Below are 20,932 nucleotides of genomic sequence, written 5' to 3'. Positions count from 1 at the left end.
GCACCTGCCCAACAGTGCAGGGAGCACAACAGGTGAGATGCATGAGGCAGGTAGTTGACCGTGTTGGAGTCTCCATGCTTTGAAGAAGGAGAGGCAGAGTCTGAGGAGGAGGGACCAAAGACCGGTGGAGGCACATAAGGTCTCCGCTCTCCTCCAGGCTCCCCTGAAGCAAACAGTTCCCTTGCAGCTGTCAGCGATGCTGCAGCCACCAACCTGCCTTAATCTGTGTTGCCTTGTGGGGTCCTTGTCAGGGCTAGGACAGGTTATGAAGCCTTGAGACTCTTGATAGCAGCCTTCTCAGTGCCTGCCTGTTCCTAAATAAATCTCATGGGCTTGTCTCTTAGTGCCGTAATGAATATGAATGAATATTGTTATAGAACTAAAGCCCCCCCCCCTAAACCCTAGGAATGTATAAATGCTAGGATTTTGATTAAGTGGGATATGGATTAAAACACAAACTGCAGAGCTGTGCCAGAAAGGGAATTCCTGGGCTGGCTTATGCAAACCAGCCTGGCCATGCTAGGGCTATTAAGAGAATAACAGAGGCCCATTGAGGGTCGTTGCCAATGCGAGAGAACTTTCCCCCTGCCCTGAGGTGTGAAGAGAAACAGGAGTGTGGTGATGGGGTATGTTTGAGGGGACAGGAAAAGGGAGTTTTTGAGCAAGGGGCTTCTGGGAAGAAGTAGGAAGCTGAGCAGAGATAAATCTTGGCCAGGCAGTGGGAAGGTTGCCTGCAATGTTGTTGGCTGTGTAAGATCTGGATTCCCTCTATGCAGGCTACAGGTATGAATAGGTGAATAAACCATATTTCTTAAAGCACGACAGTCTCCGCCGTGTCTTCTCCAAAGGGACATAGACCCTCTGTGTGTGCCTCTGATCCCATGGGCTCTTGCCGCCACTTGGCAGAGAGGAAGCAGGCACTGGACTTTTGTAACAATATGAACATTTAAACATTCTATGTCTATGAACCTCTTACATAGTTGTCAACAATTCTCAGTCACAATGTACTGATGAAGGAAGATGAGTTGCAGGGACAAATATGGAATTTTTCCAACATGTAAAGGTTCAGTCATCTACATATTGTATTAAGTATATTATGCAATATTTGCCTGTTGATCAGGCAGACCCCAGCAGTTTTTCCTCTAATATCTAATTCATTTGTGCAGTGAATGTTTAAACATGTCTGAGATGTAGGCAAATAAATGAATAGCAGTCTATCTGGAATGAACTTGCACCCCACAAGCCATTGCTGGACGACTCTTCTTGCCACGCATTATGCAGGTATCTAGAGTTTACCGTAAGCTGGCACTATATTCCACTGTACTTCCAGAAGCAGTTTTGACATCTTTCGAAAGCTCAAATATAATGTAGAACGTAACAGTTAAGGAAAAGTCGCAACAAAGGAATAAGCTGCCATGTGAATGCAGATAGAATGCATGATTACTGCATGGAGTTCATTTCCACAGGATGAAGCGAAGGCCACTGGCACAGTTGGTTTCAAAAGGGGGTCAATAGCTAATCTTCTATATTAGCTAATGGAACCCTTCATGTTCAGAAGCAGTCTACCTCCGATTACTAGATGTGGGAGTCAAACAGGAATGTTCTATTGCTTTTATGCAAGCCTCTTGGGTGGGGGGCATCTGACCACTGCCGGAAACAGGATGCTGGGTCTGACTCAGCAGAGCTTTTATTATATTCTGGCGATTCAGAATAGCTGTCTTCTGAAGACTTATGATAATTGACTTGTATCAACCTGAGGGCCAGAAGCTTCTCTGTGGCCTCGGACACTGTTGATTTTGCTACGGTCTATTTTACAGTTTACTGAAAGCTGAAACGAGAAGGTGACCCTCCATCACATGCTGCAAAGGAGCTTAGGGTTGGCCTGGGGCGATCATATCAGCTGCACCTCAACTTAGTAATCTTATTGTCTCTCTGCAAAAATAGGTCACCATCAGAAAACCAATTCCCCACTGCTGCCTGCAGGGCCCTTGCTGTTGGTATGACACACACACACTCTCTCTCCCTGTCTGTATGAAAAGTAAAATAGGATCAGTTTTGAAGAAAAGATTCAGATTAACAGCATTCAAATAAATATTCCTGCTCAAGACTCAGGCAACAGAGACCAACATTTGATACATGATTAGGGTATCCTTTGTGTCATGTGGGGAAAGTGAACATTTTGTCAAGAAATAGCCAGCTCTGAAATTAAAAGGACACCGTATTTTTTGTTCCGCTACAAATGACAATACTTTTTCTTAGGGATCGGTAAGCCTATGCAGATAAAGCACGCATCTAGTAGATTTGGCGAACACGTTAAACATTACAGCTGAATATTTCCAGGATTTAGTGTAGTTTGAGGGCCAAGTATAACAGCTGAAAAAGAACATTATTACTGTGTAACGCAGGACACAGATGGCTGCAGCTCACGTAAGAAAATAAATGGCTGGCGTCTCTGTAAGGAAGGAGAAAATTGTGGCAGAAAATAGACTTCTTCGTATGGTTCAGGTTAATGTAAATTTCCAAGTTCTCTTAAATATACTGTTAATTATTTCACAGCTATCCATATGAGGAAGGTAGTAGCATATAACCAGGCAGTTTCTGTGGTTACTTGTGTAGACTTTTGCATTTGGCTGTGGCTCTCAAAATAGCCTTATGATTTACAGCTTGAGTTGCCTGTTTCATCACGGGGAAGGGCAATAGTGCACATGACTCACACAGGGCTTAAAATATGCAGTATGTAATAAGGTAAAGAAAGAGACTCAATGCATGTACAATGGGAGGGGAGGGAAAGCTTGGTGTGGGCATAACAGTCAAATGAGTATGGATAGGAAAGCAAATGGGACTTACACACTTAATTTACTTCTGCTGTTAAGTAATTTCAAACTTTCTCTTTCGCGTTGCTTATTGTCCTAAGTAGTGGAGCATCTGCCTTGAATGAAGATGGTCCCAGGTTCAGTCGCCAGCATCTCCTGGTAGGGCTAGGAATGTCCTCTCTCTGAAATCCCAAAGAGCTGTCAGTCTGGGTAGATAATATTGAGCTAGGTGAACCAATGTCTGGCAGCTTCCCGTTTTCCAAAAGCAGGATTATTTATAACTCTATGAAAGGGCCCCTCTCTTTTTGCATTTTGCTACCTTGGGTGCAAAGGTGACATTCAGGGCGAGTAATATTCAGAGTCGATCCATCTAAAACAATTGAGTCAACTCTCCGTACCAACATTGGTTTCAATGGATCTGACTAATGTTGGAAATCACCCAAAGGGTCTATTAATGTAAGTAATAAAGAACTTAAAATCTAGAGCAAAAATAAAAAAGAGCCTGAAATCATGAGGGACAACCACACTTAAAACCTTTCACTAACTTCTGGTTTCTGTTACTTAACTTGACAGATCTGTGCATATATGGTATTGATTCAGAAAAAGCAAGGCTGTTCACCATGAGCAGAAATTCACAAGTTTTTCTTAAGACAGAGCTGCCCAACTGGTTGCAAAAGTAGTGAAATGCCCTACAGAATCGGAGGCGGGCTCACGGGAGTTGGGATATGCTGGAATTCCAAAAGAAAGATGCCCAGGTCTAACAATTTATTAAAGAAGGGTACAAACTTACAGCAAAGGTCCAGCAGCTCCCTCCTTGTCTCTGCTCACAGCATTCCGTGGGGACAGACTCCACAACAAGAAGATGGCTTTTTCACACCCAAGTAAAGATACACACACTCTTTAGGCCCAGGCAGGCTATGTCACATGGGAACACAGTTGGCTGGTATTAACCATTACCTCCCCCTCTAGCTATGCCTGGGCCTGTGGATAAAATCAAAGCTTGTGAAACACACATGAGCTCAGTGTTACAGCTGCTACCAATTAGGTAGGAGTCATCTTAACCATCAATATGTTGCAAGCAGAGCTTCCAGAGCAGCTTGCCTTTTTGGGTCAACACAAGTAGAAGAAAGAACAAAGCTTCTGAATATTGACAAGGTCATGTTTGCCCATGTCAAAGTTTAAGAATCATTTCTCTCACATCGTGGGGCTTATCCACACTTAACCATTTTGCCCCACTCTTTCCGGGCACAGGTCTGCACTTTAAAACTCAGGGTCCGAGCACTCTTCCTTTTTTGCCCCAGAGCTTTCCCCGCAAAACCACACAACAAATGGCACTTCGGATTTCCATTTGCTCTGAACTCCTCAAATACCCATTTCACAGAAGGAAAAACCGGCACTGCTCAGAGCCCCACAAAATAGACAAACCGCCTACACCCTCACATCCCAATATAACACAGACCCAAAATCTGGCAAGGCTTCCCCAGAAACAGACAGCACCCCCAATCAATCAATCAGCCAAACCAGCAAACAAAGACCAGATCTTGTTTTTCTTCAAGGGAGGGAATTTGGTGGTGGGTACCAAAGATGGTGTCAGGGGACTGTGGTGCCTGTGGATGCCACCTTGGGGACCCCAGAAATAAAATAAAGCAGATGGTTCATGTGTTACTTATGGAAGTTGTCTATTTCCTCAAATAAAATAGGACATGAACCTGTGGCTCACAAAGCTGAGCTTTAGAAACATTTCTAATCTCCGACAGTCAGAGCATTACAATACTCACAGCAATGGATGACACAGAAGTGGGGGGGGAAATCATAGCCAGTGTAGCTTGTGACTTGTCAGGTCCTAACATTAGTTTTGTCATCAATGAATATTATAAATTACAGAACAAGAATGGTGTGGACACAGTGGTGATAAAGAATGAATAGTGAGGTAACAATCAGGAAACCTTAGCCGAGATTCCAGGGTGTCAGATGCCGCCATGATACAGATGCCTTTTAACAGAAATAAGAAAACAAGTATACATTTATTTAATAAAGATCCTGCTAAGGCATAGGCAAACTCGCCCTCCAGATGTTTTGGGACTACAACTCCCATCATTCCTAGCTAACAGGACCAGTGGTCAGGGAGGATGGGAGTTGTAGTCCCAAAACATCTGGAGGGCTGAGTTTGCCTATGCCTGTGCTAAAGTGTAAGAATAATGAGGCAACTACCGTCTTTACCCGAAAGTAAGACATCCCCCGAAAATAAGACCTACTTCCAGTTTTGCCTCTCACTATAATATAAGGCATCCCCCTGAAAATAAGATCTCTCTGAACATAAGGCCTCCCCCGAGCATAAGGCCTCCCTGGAATATAAGGCCCCCGAAGCTACCGTAAGGCGTCTGACTCCTCTGGACCGTAGCGGCGGGTGCCACCGCGCAGCTCACTGATTGGCCGCAGCGCAGCCGGAGCTGTTCAGGCAGTGCGAGGTCTCTTTAAATCAGAGAGCCCGCACTGCTGCCAGGACAATCTGCCGCCTGCTGCTCGCTCTGCCCTGACGGAGTCTGGCTGACTCACAATTACCGTCTTTCCCCGAAAGTAAGACATCCCCCGAAAATAAGTCCTAGTGCATCTTTGGGAGCAAAAATTAATATAAGACACTGTCTTATTTTTGGGGAAACAGGGTACATTTATTCAGACTGAGCCTTACTGCTCTGAACCAGTTCTGAAGTACAGGCACCCTCCCTACTAACATGCATCCCCCACGTGTGTGACCACCTTTATGTGGGTCGGCACAAAATAAAGAATAGATTTCCCTTCCCTTGCTCAGGCCTGCTGCCCAAGCGAGGGAAGGTGGCCTTTGATCAACCAGCAGTGTGGGGCGGGAGGTGCCTTCTCCCCACCTCCGCTGCCCGTCTGCACCCCCATCCTGGCACCAGTTCTGCTGGGTGCCATCCTTGGCCCTCTCCCTCTCACCGCTGCATGTACTGCCTCCCCTCTGGCAGGCAGGCAGATTTGAGACAGGCTGGGCAGTGGCCCTGAGTGATTTCCAAGATGATTCTCCCCCCGCTTCCTCGCTGCCCCATGTGCCCTCCCTGTTACAGTGGGATGCCTCCCACCTTACAAGATCTCACTTATGCACATGGGAGCATGGAACGTAACCCCTGCGTAAGTGGGTGGGTTCTTAGAATTACCCAGACTCAGTGTGAAGTTTCAATAGTAAGCAAACAACCCATAAAGTCAAAGTATAAGGCTGCAAAAGTATGTCCAGCTACTCACCACAACATATTAAGAGCCTTCCAAGTCTCTGTGTGATTTTCTTCTCAGGGATTCATATGGAAAGCTCCCATCCTTTCCTCTGGGAAAGGAAGCACAGCCCTGTTCTTTCTTTGCCACAGATCACACACGACAGGTCACAAGTGAGTTCATTTTGCATTCAGCTTCTGAGTTTCATTTTTCACTACACTAATATCTCAGAGAGGGAAACACTAAACCAAACATCATATGAAAGCTTGATGCCAGAACTCAATAAGCAAGACTCTTGAGTGAGTGGCACTAGAGAAGAGGAACATAGGCCTTAGACCCAGTGGTGTAGCGTGGGTTGTCAGCACCCGGGGCAAGGCAAGTAATTTGCGCCCCCTAACCTGTGGATTTTAGTAGGGGCAGAGAGCTGCGAGTGTGAGCGCCCCCCCCCAGATGTTGCGCCCAGTGCGTCCGGCCCCCCTGCACCCCCCACGCTACACCACTGCTTAGACCAAGTGAGACCTTTTCTCCATTTTGCCCAGCATTGTCTGTGACCCTCCAGATATTGCTAGACCACAACCCACATAATCCCTGACTCTTGGCCATGCTTCCCACCCATCTACATGGACTGGTAGCAACTCCTCAGGGCCTGACACAGTATCCTATCCCAGCCCTGTTTAGAGATGGCAGAGCCCTGCTTTGAAAAGTCCTGTCTCCCTGAGATATGATCTCTGTGTACTTCTTACGAGCTCCCAGGAGGTGTCTGTCCCCTGCCTGAAAAAGAATGCTAGACTGCATGGATCTCGATGCGACCCAGCAAGGCCATTTTCACGTTCTTGTGCCATAATAGTTACCGCATCCCACTGCCTATAGTAGACCAAATATAAATAATTTTGAATATTGGACAAAATGGGTTTGCACTTATGCATGGGATATAAGAACAGTTGGCCAATGGGGTTGGCCAATGTTGTGCTTAATGGTCCTTTAAATCTGAAAATGTTTGCTTGAAACAGCAGCTAATTAGAGAAAATAAAACCCACGAATGGTACCTTGCATTACAACACAGGATGGCAGCACAGTATTTCACATCGCGCCTGTCAAAATGCTTCTTCCATAAAGTTACATTTTAAGGCTCACATGGTTGGTACACTGTCTTACACTGGTAGCAAATTGTTTAAAAAATGAGTTGTTAAGCAGTATGTCCACAACTAAAAGACAACCAGTGCCATAGAATGCTACATGAATACCCTCATCCAACAAAATATATACACAGTATATAGGATTCCATCCATGTTGCCTGGTAAAGAACCTGGAATCCCGCTGGTCAGGTATTTGGTGGACCAAGGAATGAGTTCAGACTCCACCCCTGATCCTGGTGTTCAGTGGGATTCCAGTTTTGTTTAAACAGGTTATGGTGTGCCGCCCCAGATTCTGCATTGGGTTAGATATGTGTTTCCTCATTCAGCTAGGGAAGATTACTGAGACAATGTGTCTGATTCCAGGAGCTGGCAAGGGAGCATATGAAACACATAAACTATGCTTATAAGCAGAAAAAAAACAAAAGAGTGAAACTAACTTTTTATATAAATATTTGTATTTTTTTAAAAAAGAGAGTCAAAAGCGCAAAAATGAATGTGGGTCACATCTGATGTTACAAAACATTTTTTAATTTATTTAATATCATGTTCTCCTACTCTGCAATTATATTGTATATTTTCTTTAAAAAAAATAATGCAAACAGATTATTGCATAACATGGTTTCCAAATTAGCCCAGAAGTATTTGCTAACTTTAAATTCAGACACAATACGGAAGTTGTATCATCAATACTGAATGTTAATCTTCAGGAGAGGTCTGTAACAGAAGATCGTTTGTGGAAAGCAGCACCCATTGAATTATGTAGTTTCTCGTTTTGTTGGACAGAACAACACTGGCAATAGAAGCACAAGCTGGAGAACCTTAATGATTTTGTTCCTGAAACGTGACTATTTCACCTGGACCTCGGTGTGTGTGTGGACTATTTTGCATAATTCTAGAGACCTTCTATGACTTAGCTATTACAGAGTATTATAAATATCACTGAGATACAGAGATGTGTCATTTAATATAATATCTACGCTTATATAGTTGCACTGATGTTGTGGGATGATAGTAACATATACATGGAAAAAGGAAATGACGAAAAAGAAATTATATTATGCACACGTTGCAAAATACTGTATTTTAGATCTGAGACAATTCAAGCATATACAGCATATACATTATAAAGCTCAGGGTATTTTCCCCCCCTTTTTGCATCATCTAAAAGAAGCAATCATAAAAAGGCTGAATACTGTTCAAAACTCAACACCCACCTAGTGCATTCTGCTTTGTTTACCTTCGAAAGATACACACAACAGCAGCAACAACAACGACAATGACGACAACAACACACACACAATGGATACATTATCTGCTGTAATTTACAATATATATTTTAACTTTATAAAAATACAGAAAGGAAAAAAAGGAAATTCCTTGCACTCAGATACTGAGCATTAACCCTTTGAGTACTAATTCCCACCTGCAAACACTGCAGAACACATTCATCTTGACACACATTTTTATATAACATTCCAACAATTATAATAATCATCTGTTATGTACACTGTAAGGAAATATATTTTTACATATCACAAATGGGAGGGATTCATAACATGCTGATAAGAACACATAATGAGTTGAACTCTGCAAAGATCTTGACAAAATAATCCCCTATAAAGTAATGCACATCCCCAGGGAACTGCCTAAATTAATGTAATGGATACTTGGAACGTGTGTGATATGTCTATAAATTTTCTTTTGGCGGCCATATAACATTGTGCTTGTTGCATTTGTTTTTTATTTGTGGAAATATGACTCTCTCTCTCTCTCTCTTTTGCTGAAGGCTCCTTCTGCCCTGCCCTCTGTGGCTGTATAGTGCCATTCATTTTAGGTCATCAATTTATAACCAGACTCTATTGAAAGCTTTTGATTTTTTAAATAAAAAAATTGGGTAATTATAATTCTATTTTTCATTGGCAGTTGGAGCCTTGTGTCCAGATGTTCATGGATATCTATTTTGTTTTTGTGTTGTTTTTTTAAAAAAACCAATCCTTTGCCTAAAGCTTCCTGAATAGAGAATGCTACTGACCCTAAAATGTCCTGCAGCTGAGCAGAATAATTCAATGAAAAGTCATGCAATTGAAGGTCAGATCTGCATGGAAGTATACAGACAACCCCGAATTTGCTTTGGCAGAGGACGGAAGGGCATAGGAAGGAAAGGATTTCACCCAAAATGTGGAACTGATAAATAAATATATTTAAAATTATATTTCTTTTTAGTGCAATCCTATGCACGCTTACTTGGAAGTAAGGCCCACTGCATTCAGTGAGGCTCACTCCCTAGAAAGGGGCTTTTTAAAAAGAAAGGAAAGAAAGAAAGAAAGAAAGAAAGAAAGAAAGAAAGAAAAGAATTGCAGTCTTAAAAATGGATAGATTCCCCTTTATTTGAGTACTCTGGACTACATTGTTATTAGTATTGCATGTACAAGTATTTCCTTGAACACAGCTCCAAGTCAGATGAAGGGAAGGATCCAGTAACAACTCAGTACTTTGATGTCCCATTGGTTTCAGTGGGGTAGATTTAATAAGCACATTGAGTGATTTCCCCTTTTCCATTAAAAGCAATGGTCCTCCAAAATGCTGAACTTGGGCTGGATGGTGCCCTAAGTAATTCGTTAAGTGCATGACTGTAGTCCTCAAAGAGTTAATGATAAACTGTACTTGGTGGTGCTGTTTATAAAAAAGACAGTTGTAGAACAGCTTGCAGGTTGGTTCCAGAAGGCATAATTACAAAGTAGTGAAACTCATGGAGACAGCTGCTATTACACTGCACAGTGCCACATACAATGAATAGTGCATGCTCTGTAGAGACATTAGAGTGGACCCTTATCAAAGCTATCATATAACCTTATACAAAGGATTGTGCCACTTAAAACTAGTGCAGTGGTGGGTTTCTCTCCCCTCCCGTTTTTCATAGATTCAAAATGCTCTAGAGTAATACCAACATGAATAGCCACGGCCTTTTACAATAAGGTTTTTGGTTCCCCTGCCCCTGCATTTCACACATGGTAACACTAGAAAACAGCAAATGGTATTGTCCCGACCTGTGTGTCATGCAAAATAAAAATAAAAGGAACAAAAAGAAGTAACAACCAACACAGCACCATAGATGTCAACAAGGGACGTTACCTAGTATTCCTCTCCAGCAGAAGAGAGACGTAACAGCGACTGTACACTACATGATTTTACAGGCCGTATGCTACAGGTGGTCTTCATAGGTCTAAGGAGCTGTGTTAAACCTGGTTAGAAATTCCGCCTCCTCTTTCACTATCGTAACTTCCAAAATCATTCCCCCCCCCCCATAAGAATGACGAAGGAAAGGCTGATATGCATTTCAAAGTGGCTGATGCTAATGCAGAATTGTTAAAAATATATAATAAAATAAAAGGAAAGGAAAACATTACTGTGAGTGGTAACAAAGGATATTGCCTTGTATTCTACTCCCTAGGTTTATTTTCCAACACCCCCCAGCCCCCACAACTATGTCCCATAATTCTTTTAAAAATAATTTCAAAACCACTGCTACTTTTTAAAAGCCTCTTCTTATTAAGAAAACAATAGGTTGAGAAACCTGTACAATTTACTGATGCGCTACGCAAACATGTAGAATCTTACTCAGGTTAGAAGGAAAACAAAGGTTAACGGTGCAATCCTATGCATGTCTACTCAGAAGTGAGCCTCATTGAGTCCAACGGCGCTCGTTTCCCAGGTGTGTATAGGATTGCAGCCTAAGATGGTCTGAGCTGCAAAAGGAGAAGAGCTGGGCTGCCCAACTACACAGTAGTTTCATTCTTCCAGGGCCCCGTTTTGATATTTCCTGTACTGTCTGAACTGTAGATCATGGCTTCGTGCAGGTTCCCCTTTAGAATCCCATTGTGGCTGGTTGTGCTAAATGGTAAAGACTGGGTCCGCGGGTGCATCTCGAAATGAGCTGCATGGTGCGCTGTCTCGCTCTCTGGCACCGCGGCACAACTGTAGATCACAGTACTTGCATCGCTGCTTTCCGGCTGACTGATGGTGGGATATGGGTCGCTTTTCGCACAACACGCCCGCCTGTGGCCCGTCTGGCCGTCATGCGCGCTTTGCGGACTGTCTGTGTGTGAGCTGTGGATGCTGCCGTCAACGCTGGAAGGAATGTGGTAAGCGTACTCTCTTTCCCCCGCAGACCGATGCCGGCTGAAGTAGCGTGGCTTAGTTCTGCTTTTCAAGCATCTGTGGATGTGCATGTTGGGCCTGAAAGTTCCCTCGCTGTGTACATGAATGTGAGCGTCGTCTTCCAGCAGCTGATCACAGTGCATTTTCGCACAGCACGGCGTGACGGGTGAAAGGCAGTTGACGTGGTTTTGAACAGCTTGTAGATTTGTAAGTTTGCAGTGGCTAGCAGCTGGGTGATTAAAAACAGCAGATTTAGCAGGGCAAGGCGATTCTTGGAGACACGGGACATGGACCTGGCTTTCCCCGTTGACGTTAACCTTTGGCCGGACATTAACTTGCACTGAATATGTGTTTCTCCGAGATGGGCAACAGGACCACCAGCAATGCCAGACATCATCTCGCTTTGCACAGTGATGGATAAGGATGAAGAGCCCCAAGGTAACACAAAATGCTCCATAGAGGCAGCTGAATATCATATCCAAGAAATGTCCTTGGGAAACAGCGAGTGCACCAAAGGTCCAAGTGGCGGTAAACAGGAACAAAGTGAAAGCCGCAGCTCGGAGCTGAGCCTTAAATGAGTGCTCATTTTCCAACAAGGAAGAAGACATCATTGAGCATGTCGGCTGGGAGACAGATCCAGAATCGGTGATGTGGCTGTGGCCAACCTCGGGACTTGCCAGCCTCTGCTGATCTTCCGTCCTTTCTTTCAACTCGTATTTGCGCTCCGGGTGACGCCTCAGTTGCACGTACGTGCAGAGGAAGTAAACACAAGTCACCAGGACAATGAAGGCAACTGGTCCATAAAACGCACCGAGACTTGGCTCCCATGACATCCAACAACTGTAAAAGGTGGGGGGAGGTGGGGGGGGAGAATAGATTTAAACAAAAAGAAATCAAATTAGTAGTTTTGATCACATTAGTAGTATTGAATGCGTTCTTCTGATTGTTCCATTATTGCAAGCATTTACGCTTGATTCCCTTCCCCACATCTGTTCTGGGGGTTCTCCTGACCGCCCCCCTAACAAAGCAGATTGGGTGGGTGGAGGAAGTTCCATTGAGCTAGCAGGAGCCCTTGCACTGGCTTTCAGTAGTACACTAGGTTAGTTGAATCCAGGTTTTATTTTCTGCAACATGAAAATAATACAATAGCCTTAGAATGGATGGGATGCATTATTGTATTGCACCTCTATTTATTGCCTTAACAGCCCACCTTTTTCTCCAAGGAGACCAAGGCAGTGTACATGGTTTCCCCCTTCCTCATTCAATCCCCACAACAACCCTGTGAGGTAGGTTAGGCTGAGAAGAAGTGATTCGCCATGAAGTTCATGGCTGAGTGGGTGATTTGAACCCTGGAAGTGAGGGAACTGCAGAAGACCCTCGGAGCTGGTCCTCAGTGTCAATGCTGAACGATGAGGGTGGAGAAGCTCCTTCAGGTCCACAAGGCCTCTCCTCTAGCATTACCGAGGATGCTGGTGTAACCCTCTTTCATCATGCAGCACAGCTAGTTGGGCTGACCAAATATCTTTGGTGGACTTGGAAAGAACACACCTTTGAATCTATGCTATGCTCTTGGGCACACAAAACTATCCAGGTATTTTCAAATGCTTATCAACAGTTTCATCCAAAAAACAACAACACAGGATCAATGTGTGCATCCCTTAAAAAAAAGGGGGGGGTGGGGAGAAATCAAGATCTATGCAATTTATGCCAAGGAATATTGGAGCAATCCCCAGTGGTAGGATGCTGCTATTTTCAAGAGGAGACACTTCAAAAATCAGTTCCATAAAGAGCACGCTAATGTCGGGGCATCTACGTTTTTTGTAGTAACGTTATTAAAAATGAATAAGGCACGCAACCCACTGTGCTGTTGCTTAATCTGTAGTGCACACACACTCTCTCTCTCTCCTAAGCAATTTTATCACCCCACCTGCTTCATGGTTTTCTGCTCACATTGTGATATCTGGTATTGATTGCCTGTGATTAAAGTGATTAAACTAAAGTAGTACAGCCTCTGCAACAGTGCCAAAGGGAAAGTCTCTCGCAAATTTATGAACATAAATAATGAGATCTTTTAATACCCTGTTGATTATAAGTGATTGTCTAATCACACGTGCTGAAATAAATAAGTTTTAATATGATAGAATTTGCAGAGTAGCAGCCCTCCCCAACGCCCTGGTTAGAGGAGTCTGCCGGAGCTCTTCACTCATCTAATGTCTTGTTTCTAAAAAAAGGAATTTACTAAAAGCATTTTCATAAAGTCAGAGTGTGGTTCGCTTTCATTTCCTTACATGTTAAAAATGTGTATAATGATTATATGTCAGACATTACAAGAGCACTCTACACCAATGCTTTAGCACAGCCGTGGCCAAGCTAGTGCCCTCCAGCTGTTTTGTACAAAAACATCTCGAGGGCACCAGGTTGGGGAAGGCTGCTTGAGCGTGAACTGAAATACATGACCTTCACAGCATCGTTAGCACTGAACAAAATGCTGATGAGAAGCCAGTGGTCCACTGACCGGGGACATGCACCCCGATGCAACTGAGCCTTGTACATGTTTGGAGCTCTGAATCATGTATATTTTTAGCAAATGAACTTTTAATTGGCATTCTCCTTACTCTCCTTCTCTCAAGAAGCCCAGGAGAAGCCATCTGCTGTTTGAAGGGTCGTTGAGCCCGTGTGCAAACAATTCTATAAAAGAAGAAAATTGATACTTGGGGGCTAAGAAAACAACGAGGGGTATAAAGTTTAAAAAGCAATTTAGCATACATCAGGCCACACAGCCTGGAGCTTGTGCTCTTTGTATGCGATTTCCAGATTCAGAAAAGCGCCGGTGTGATGCACTGTCTAGAGCAGTGTTTCCCAACCTTGGGCCTCCAGCTGTTTTCGAACTACAATTCCCATCATCCCTGACCACTGGTCTTGCTAGCTAGGGATGATGGGAGTTGTAGTCCAAAAACAGCTGGAGGCCCAAGGTTGGGAAACACTGGTCTAGAGTGTTGAGTTGAGCTGAAGGAAATCCAGTTTCATATCATTCCTGGGCTGTGAATCTCGCAGGGTGGCCCTCGCAGCCTCCCTTGGTTGTTGATAAAGCTACAAGGCTACTCTCAGCTACTTGAAGAGCAGCAGACAAAAGTAACATGTCGATATTTCCCCATTCTTTTAAAGAAAAAACCTTAATCAAAGGAGGTGGCCTTTAATCCAGTCAGCTCAGGCGGCACTTAATTAATATTAAGCTATCTATCACAGTTCATTAGAAATACAAATATATTGTGTATAAGCGGGGACTCCTCTAGAAAGGATTCTGCTCAGTGCTCCAGCCAGCTTGGAGCAGGAACCTTACAATGCTGTTCAGACACCATGAGGAAAGAGGGCAGTTTCAGGCCCATAGCTATACTAGTGGGAGACTGTTCTGGGCAAGGTAAAATGTTCGTTTATGTTCTACAGTATTACATAAATCTCCAAGGAGCGCAAGATGGCAAACATGGGAGGTTAGGCTAAGTTGTGACAGAGAGATGACCCAAGGGGAGCTTTGTGACTAATAAGGATTTGAACGTGGCTCTTCCAATCCCTAGGCTGAATTTTCAACCACTACACTTGCTCTCTTCCTTTCCCCTCCTCCTGAAACATCCTTGAACAACAACGACATGTGTGTGTGTTTGTTTTAACCTTATATCACAAACCTTCCTCCCTCTAACTTTAACCTTCTCCTCCAGAATATTCTCTATAAACTGTACAGGGCTGGAACAGGCCACTTCCACCCCAACATTGTCTTTGTTTCCCCCTCAGGTGAAGGTCTAACTCAGGCAAAGGCAAACTCGGCCCTCCAGATGTTTTGGGACTACAACTCCCATCATCCCTAGCTAACAGGACCAGTGGTCAGGGTTGATGGGAATTGTAGTCTCAAAACATCTGGAGGGCCGAGTTTGCCTTTGCCTGGTCTAACTCCACAATACATTAACTGCAGGCCTTGCAGCCGCATCAGGGAACTGGAGATGTTTACTTGTAGGTGCCAATGAGTGCATTTCTCTTACTGCCAAGGGCAGTGTGAGAGGTGGCAATTTACCTCAGGAATGTCACTGAGGAAAGATTAAAACCTACCTCCTTGCAACTATATACCCTCACCTTGCCTGCCCCTGAGGTTAGTATTTTTTTAAAATGTAATGTGTAGTTAGGGCCTGACCCCTAAAGATCTAGTGGCTCAGATGTTCTCTCTATAGTTTCTTGAGAAGTCCCCCCCCCCCGCCCCCATGTATAGAGGCTCAACAGCAATCAGTATTCTGGGACTCCACATGTACTTGTCAGGCTGTTTCCCCTCAGCCAGCCACCCCAGATTTTCTTTTACATCACAATTGAATATACTTCTGCATATCTAGGCAGTCCCCTAAGTATATTTTTGGGTGGCCCCATTTCACTTTCAAATGTATAACCACTCAACCGTCTAAGTTCTCTATTAGCAGGAATGATGATGGGATATGACAGCCTGAAAGCATACTGAAATACTTACAATTGCGCTTCTGCGTAGTTTTTTATCCCGTAATTATTTATGTTGATTGCCGCTGTAATTCCACATATAATAAAAGGAACTCCTCCACTAATCAGATAAAACCTGTTAACAGATAATATTTGACAGGTGAATTTTCAGTTGAATAGAATTCTTCACAAAAATGATTTTTCATGCTTGAAACGGTGAGAAAAGCCCAGGTAACTTAGGTCATTAACTTTAAATGCTCATTAAAATTAGAAATAAAAGAACATTAAAACATACAAAGTGTTTTAGGAAACAAGGTGATCATCTTTATAATACAACGTTGGGAGTATCTTTGTGATATGTCATTCAAAAACTGGAGTTCAACAAGCAAAATTATCACTTACATGTAAATTTAAAAAAAAACCCATATTAAATATGGAAGACATTTTAGAATATTAAGAAAGTATGAATGATAGCTATGGTTTTCCATTTTTATACAGAACACAAAATCATTTTATTCTGAATAGCTGTGGCCAAACTAAAACGTTGGAGCTAATCTCATTTTCTCAGGTAGCATTGCGACATTTACATAGGTAGTTATTTAACTCTAGGGAAGAAAGAGCATGAAGAAAAGAAACACAACTGAAAGGTCTATTAAACCAAAGAAATCTTCTTTTTTATAGCCATTAACTCGGCAGCATCTTTCCAAACACCTCTAGTTGTCAGGAATTCTTTCCTTGAGAACTAATGACCTTCAGCAGAGCTATGGAGAAGGAGCCAAGTGTTCCTACCAGCGGCCTAATCTAGGTGCAGAAAAATCACCAAGCACTTGACTTGAGACCCCAGACATTTACAGAACAGGGCTAGGGAACATCTCCCATTTCCCAGTTAAGCTGTTATTATGTTTAATACTGAATGAAAGCACAAGATCTAGGTTGCAGTCTTGCTTGGTTATGTCATTACACATGCTAGAACTTAGGATGGCGACAATGAAACCCTTCAGCTGCCAGTTGTTAAAAAGAGTCATTCCTCAAATGGGAGAGATAGGAAGCAGAGCCACCCCATCAGTTCTGCGGAGAAACCGGCTCCATGAGGCTCCAGCCCAACTTAGTCAAGATAAGAACTTTTGAGAATTGCTGCCCTTTTCCAATTCCCCATTCCCCATTATTTTTCTTCCTCTTTTGTGTTGTGTATTTTCGATTGTAAACCTGAGGGCAGGGACTCTTAGGTTTCTGGGAGCCTTTTTGATTGAAGCGCTGGGAAAAATGATCCAAATCAATCAATCAATCAATCAATCAATCAATCAATCCTTTGTGGGCATCAAGGTATGGCAAATATTTTTCAGAAACTTGCTTATATTAAGGTAAGGCTCTTTCTGGGACCATGTCCAAACATGTAATTCCATAACATACTTAATGAAATTAAATCAGGATCAGTTTGGACAGGTGTCTCAGCAATGTGCCCTCCGGTGGCACTCCTCTCCCCACTCTTTATGCTGATGGCTCCCAGTGGGTTTAGTGGGTTGCAATGATGGTGGCGGTGGCAGTGGCAGAGGCAGCAGTGCTGCTATCGACATACCATCTGGCTTGGTGCCACCATTTTGCTTTTCCTCTCACCATGTCCTGGAATGGCATTGTGAGATGGAAATTAGAGCAGTATTTCAAGCCACCTGGGACATCAGCTGGGCCACTGAGGTCCAAGCAGCAGCCTGGGCCGGGTCTCTGAATGTATGCCAATGTTATAATTTTGAGAGGAAGGGGACTAATTAATAGGTATCCATCTTTCAGGGCACTGCTCTCTAGCTCATAGCATTAAACCATTATTATTTTACAAGGACACGTTTGTCACTGAGCCTGTGCTCGTAAATGACAGATTCTCAGAAAAGCTGCTGTTGTGGCAGGAAGCATAAATGGAATCCAAGGATGAATTGTAAGATAAGGTTACCAGACGTCCCCATTTCCAGGGGACAGTCCCTGGATTTACAGATCAGTCCCATACAAAATCCATTATAGTTGAAAAGTGTCCCTGGATTCATTGAAAAAAATCTGGTAACCTTATTGTAAGAACCTGATTAATGGACTGCACAAGAATTACTGCCTGTATGTTGTTCTCCTCGTTTTGCATTGCCGCCCCTCTGCTCCACCTCCTAGTAATATTCTTTTGCAACTTGCATGCAATTAAATAGTGAAGGACATGATATCGCACACTTAACTAGTTAAATACCACTTGCTTAATTCTTCGAACCAAATTCATCCAAGTGCATGGAATGTATGTTAAATTGTTGCAATTAAGCAGCAAATAATTACCACGCTCTATCATTAAGCTAAATCAGTTTCCTAGGGAATGTCTCTTATAAAAAAGACCCATCCTAATGTAACTCCCCCAAATTCAGCTTAGTACAGCCGATGAGAATTCTACATCTGAGCAGAATTCTCCCCAAAGCACTTTCCACAGAAAAAGCTGTTGTGACAGTCTTTGATGCCATGACACCAAAATACCCAGGTTACACAATGCTGTTTTATAAGCTTCAGCTTGTAAAGGGGTTTTAGTACTTTCACTCACATCCAGACCCTAGTGGTGGTTCTCTATTTTTTTTAAAAAAAAACACCATGTATTTTTCAGTATTTCTATGCTACTTTTCAACTATACTAGTTCTCAAACCAGTTCACAATAATGAAATCAGTTTGATAGCCAGGTGATACTTCCCCCCATGCTAAGGGATCCAGATTCCTCCATTTAAAAAATATACAATATTGGGAGGGGGAATAAGGATCACAAGATAAGGGTTGTTGTGAGGATCTATGCCAGGGGTCAGCAAATTTTTTCAGCAGGGGGCCAGTCCACTGTCCCTCAGACCTTGTGGGGGGCTGGACTATATTTTGAAGGGGGAAAATGAACGAATTCCTATGCCCCACAAATAAGCCAGAGATGCATTTCAAATAAAAGGACACATTCTACTCATGTAAAAACACGCTGATTCCTGGACCGTCCGTGGGCTGGATTGAGAAGGTGATTGGGCCGGAACCGGCCCCCGGGCCTTAGTTTGCCTACCCATGGTCTATGCCATTTTGAGCTCCTAGGAGAGACAGTGGGATAGAAATAAAATTACTGCAGCTTAGATTGTTATGAAATTAGAACTGGCAATGGACACTACCTCTCCATATGCAAAAGTCTGAGAACACCACCCAGTCAAACACCTTTTCAAATACCACATTGCACTTCCAATTAGCTACTGTCTCTATAATCCAAAATAAACACGAGGAGTTCTAAGATGTAGACATTGAAAGACTTGATGTTTGTATGATTGACTTTATGTTTCCTTCCCTTCTAGGACTGCAAGGTCCAACAACTTAAGCCAGCAACAATATAGTAGCTTACAGGGAGTCCCAAATACCAAACAGCCACTCAAATGGCAGAGCTGGTCCATGAACAATGCACTAGGATCACCTGCATAGCTAAGCTATGTTTAATTCCAAATACATATTTGCATTTAAGGCACATTTTTTAAAATGAAGATTGCATCATCTGGGGATGGGTGGGTTATAATTAATGAGATCAGAGCAGGCATGGAGGAGCAGTTTAACCTTTTATGCCCCTGCTGCAGGCCTAAGGAAAATCCATAGTATATCTTTAGAGGCAAATCCTCCATTTGCACTCAAGGTCTGAGCCTGTGCAGAAGCCACTAAAACATTTGTCCAAAGTGAGCTGGAATGCATTCATATTACCAAATCTGTGGGAAGAGGTGAGGTGGGAATTCAACAAGCAACTAGCCCATTCAGATGTTAAAACATTTTCCTACTTTGCGCTCTGAACATGCTACATGAAATAATACCTTATTCTGAGCTTCATATTATGTGCCAAATATTGATACTGCTCAGATGTGTCAGAAAGCATGGAACAGCGAAATGTGCCATTCATTATAGCCATCTCCAGCCCTGTGGCTCTTCTGCCCCTTTGCTACACATGAGAAAAGACATCCTAGAGATGGTACAGAGTGAAGTTGAATGCATTCAATGTATCTGAGCTACACTGCATTGATATCCAGCCCAGCACGCTGCCCGCCCTGTCTCATTGCCAAAAGAAAATTAAAATACTGTCTGGAGATGACAGGCTGTACGAATGATTCCTCACTGTACTACCACAGCTCTTAAGGGATTGAGAAAGAAAAACAACAACAACTTTGAGATATACGGAAAAGAGAAATCCCAAATGATAGAAAAATAAAATACTCAAAAGCAGTAAAGGAAGAAACAAAAGACTGTGAAGGAAATAGCTTTCTTGCAGGAAAAAGATGAGAGATAAGATAAAGGCAAGTTCTAAAGCAAATAATCTAAACCCCACATCATTCCTGTTGTGCACAACTTACTTAAATTAACAGATTCACATCAGCAAATGTGAAATCGGACTAGGATGAACTTCAGTTTCAGTAGAAAATTTGTGTGAAGAGAGAGGGGGCGAAACAGATTTACATCCCAATCCTATGTATATAAGGCCCATTGTTACAAAGGATTGCAGTCCTAGACTGAAAAATTATGTGTGATGCGTGTGGAGAAAATTAAAATAAGATATTTAAATATGAGGGAAGCATGAAGGAGTAGAAAACTCTGAAGCAGGTGAGGTTATGGGTTGTTAACTGGATGAAAGAAGGTACTAGGATACAGTATGAAAAACCAAAAATGATTTGTATGCAGAATTGACTGTCCATTGCTCTTTGAGAGAAGCAAAACCAGTTGTTCTTAATAAAAGATTTCATAATCTATAAGGGAGTGTAAGGACAGACAAAAACCTACATTCAGGAATGTATTTAAGGTGCAATTTCACTGAAAATGCAATCTCATTTTGGACAGAAACTCTGCAACAGAATACCAGAGCTACTGCACAGCTCCCATTTGTTCCTTGGCAGATTGCACCCTAAATAAGTAGTGATTGGCTAAAATGATTCAAGATCTCCAGTAAGACCTATAAGAATAGCCAGTTCACCGGATGGATTTGACAGATGCTTGCACTAGAGAAAATCTGTTTGCATACCACCATGAACCACTGCATTCAATTGCAAACAATTAGGCTTTCCAAAAACGTTGATGCCTTGTGTAAGTATAAAACTAGTATAGATCGAATCTTTCCATCCAACC

The 20,932-nt window shown here is 42.8% G+C and overlaps 1 protein-coding gene across 2 annotated transcripts in view; it reads right to left on the bottom strand.

Annotated features, from left to right (window-relative positions):
• Positions 1-8,321: 8,321 nt before the first annotated feature.
• Positions 8,322-20,932, bottom strand: part of ADGRA1 (adhesion G protein-coupled receptor A1) — a 305,286-nt gene continuing 292,675 nt past the window's right edge. For both annotated transcript variants that reach the window (XM_028729853.2, XM_077930406.1), the window contains 2 exons: positions 15,837-15,938; positions 8,322-12,172 (listed from right to left, as the gene is read on the bottom strand). In XM_028729853.2, the coding sequence (XP_028585686.2) occupies positions 10,951-12,172; positions 15,837-15,938 (1,324 nt within the window). In that variant the 3' untranslated portion in view covers positions 8,322-10,950. The remainder of the gene's footprint in view (positions 12,173-15,836; positions 15,939-20,932) is intronic.

The sequence above is a fragment of the Podarcis muralis genome, chromosome 6, assembly GCF_964188315.1.
Source record: "Podarcis muralis chromosome 6, rPodMur119.hap1.1, whole genome shotgun sequence".
Taxonomy (NCBI): domain Eukaryota; kingdom Metazoa; phylum Chordata; class Lepidosauria; order Squamata; family Lacertidae; genus Podarcis; species Podarcis muralis.
This window is presented reverse-complemented; position numbering and strand designations above follow the sequence as displayed.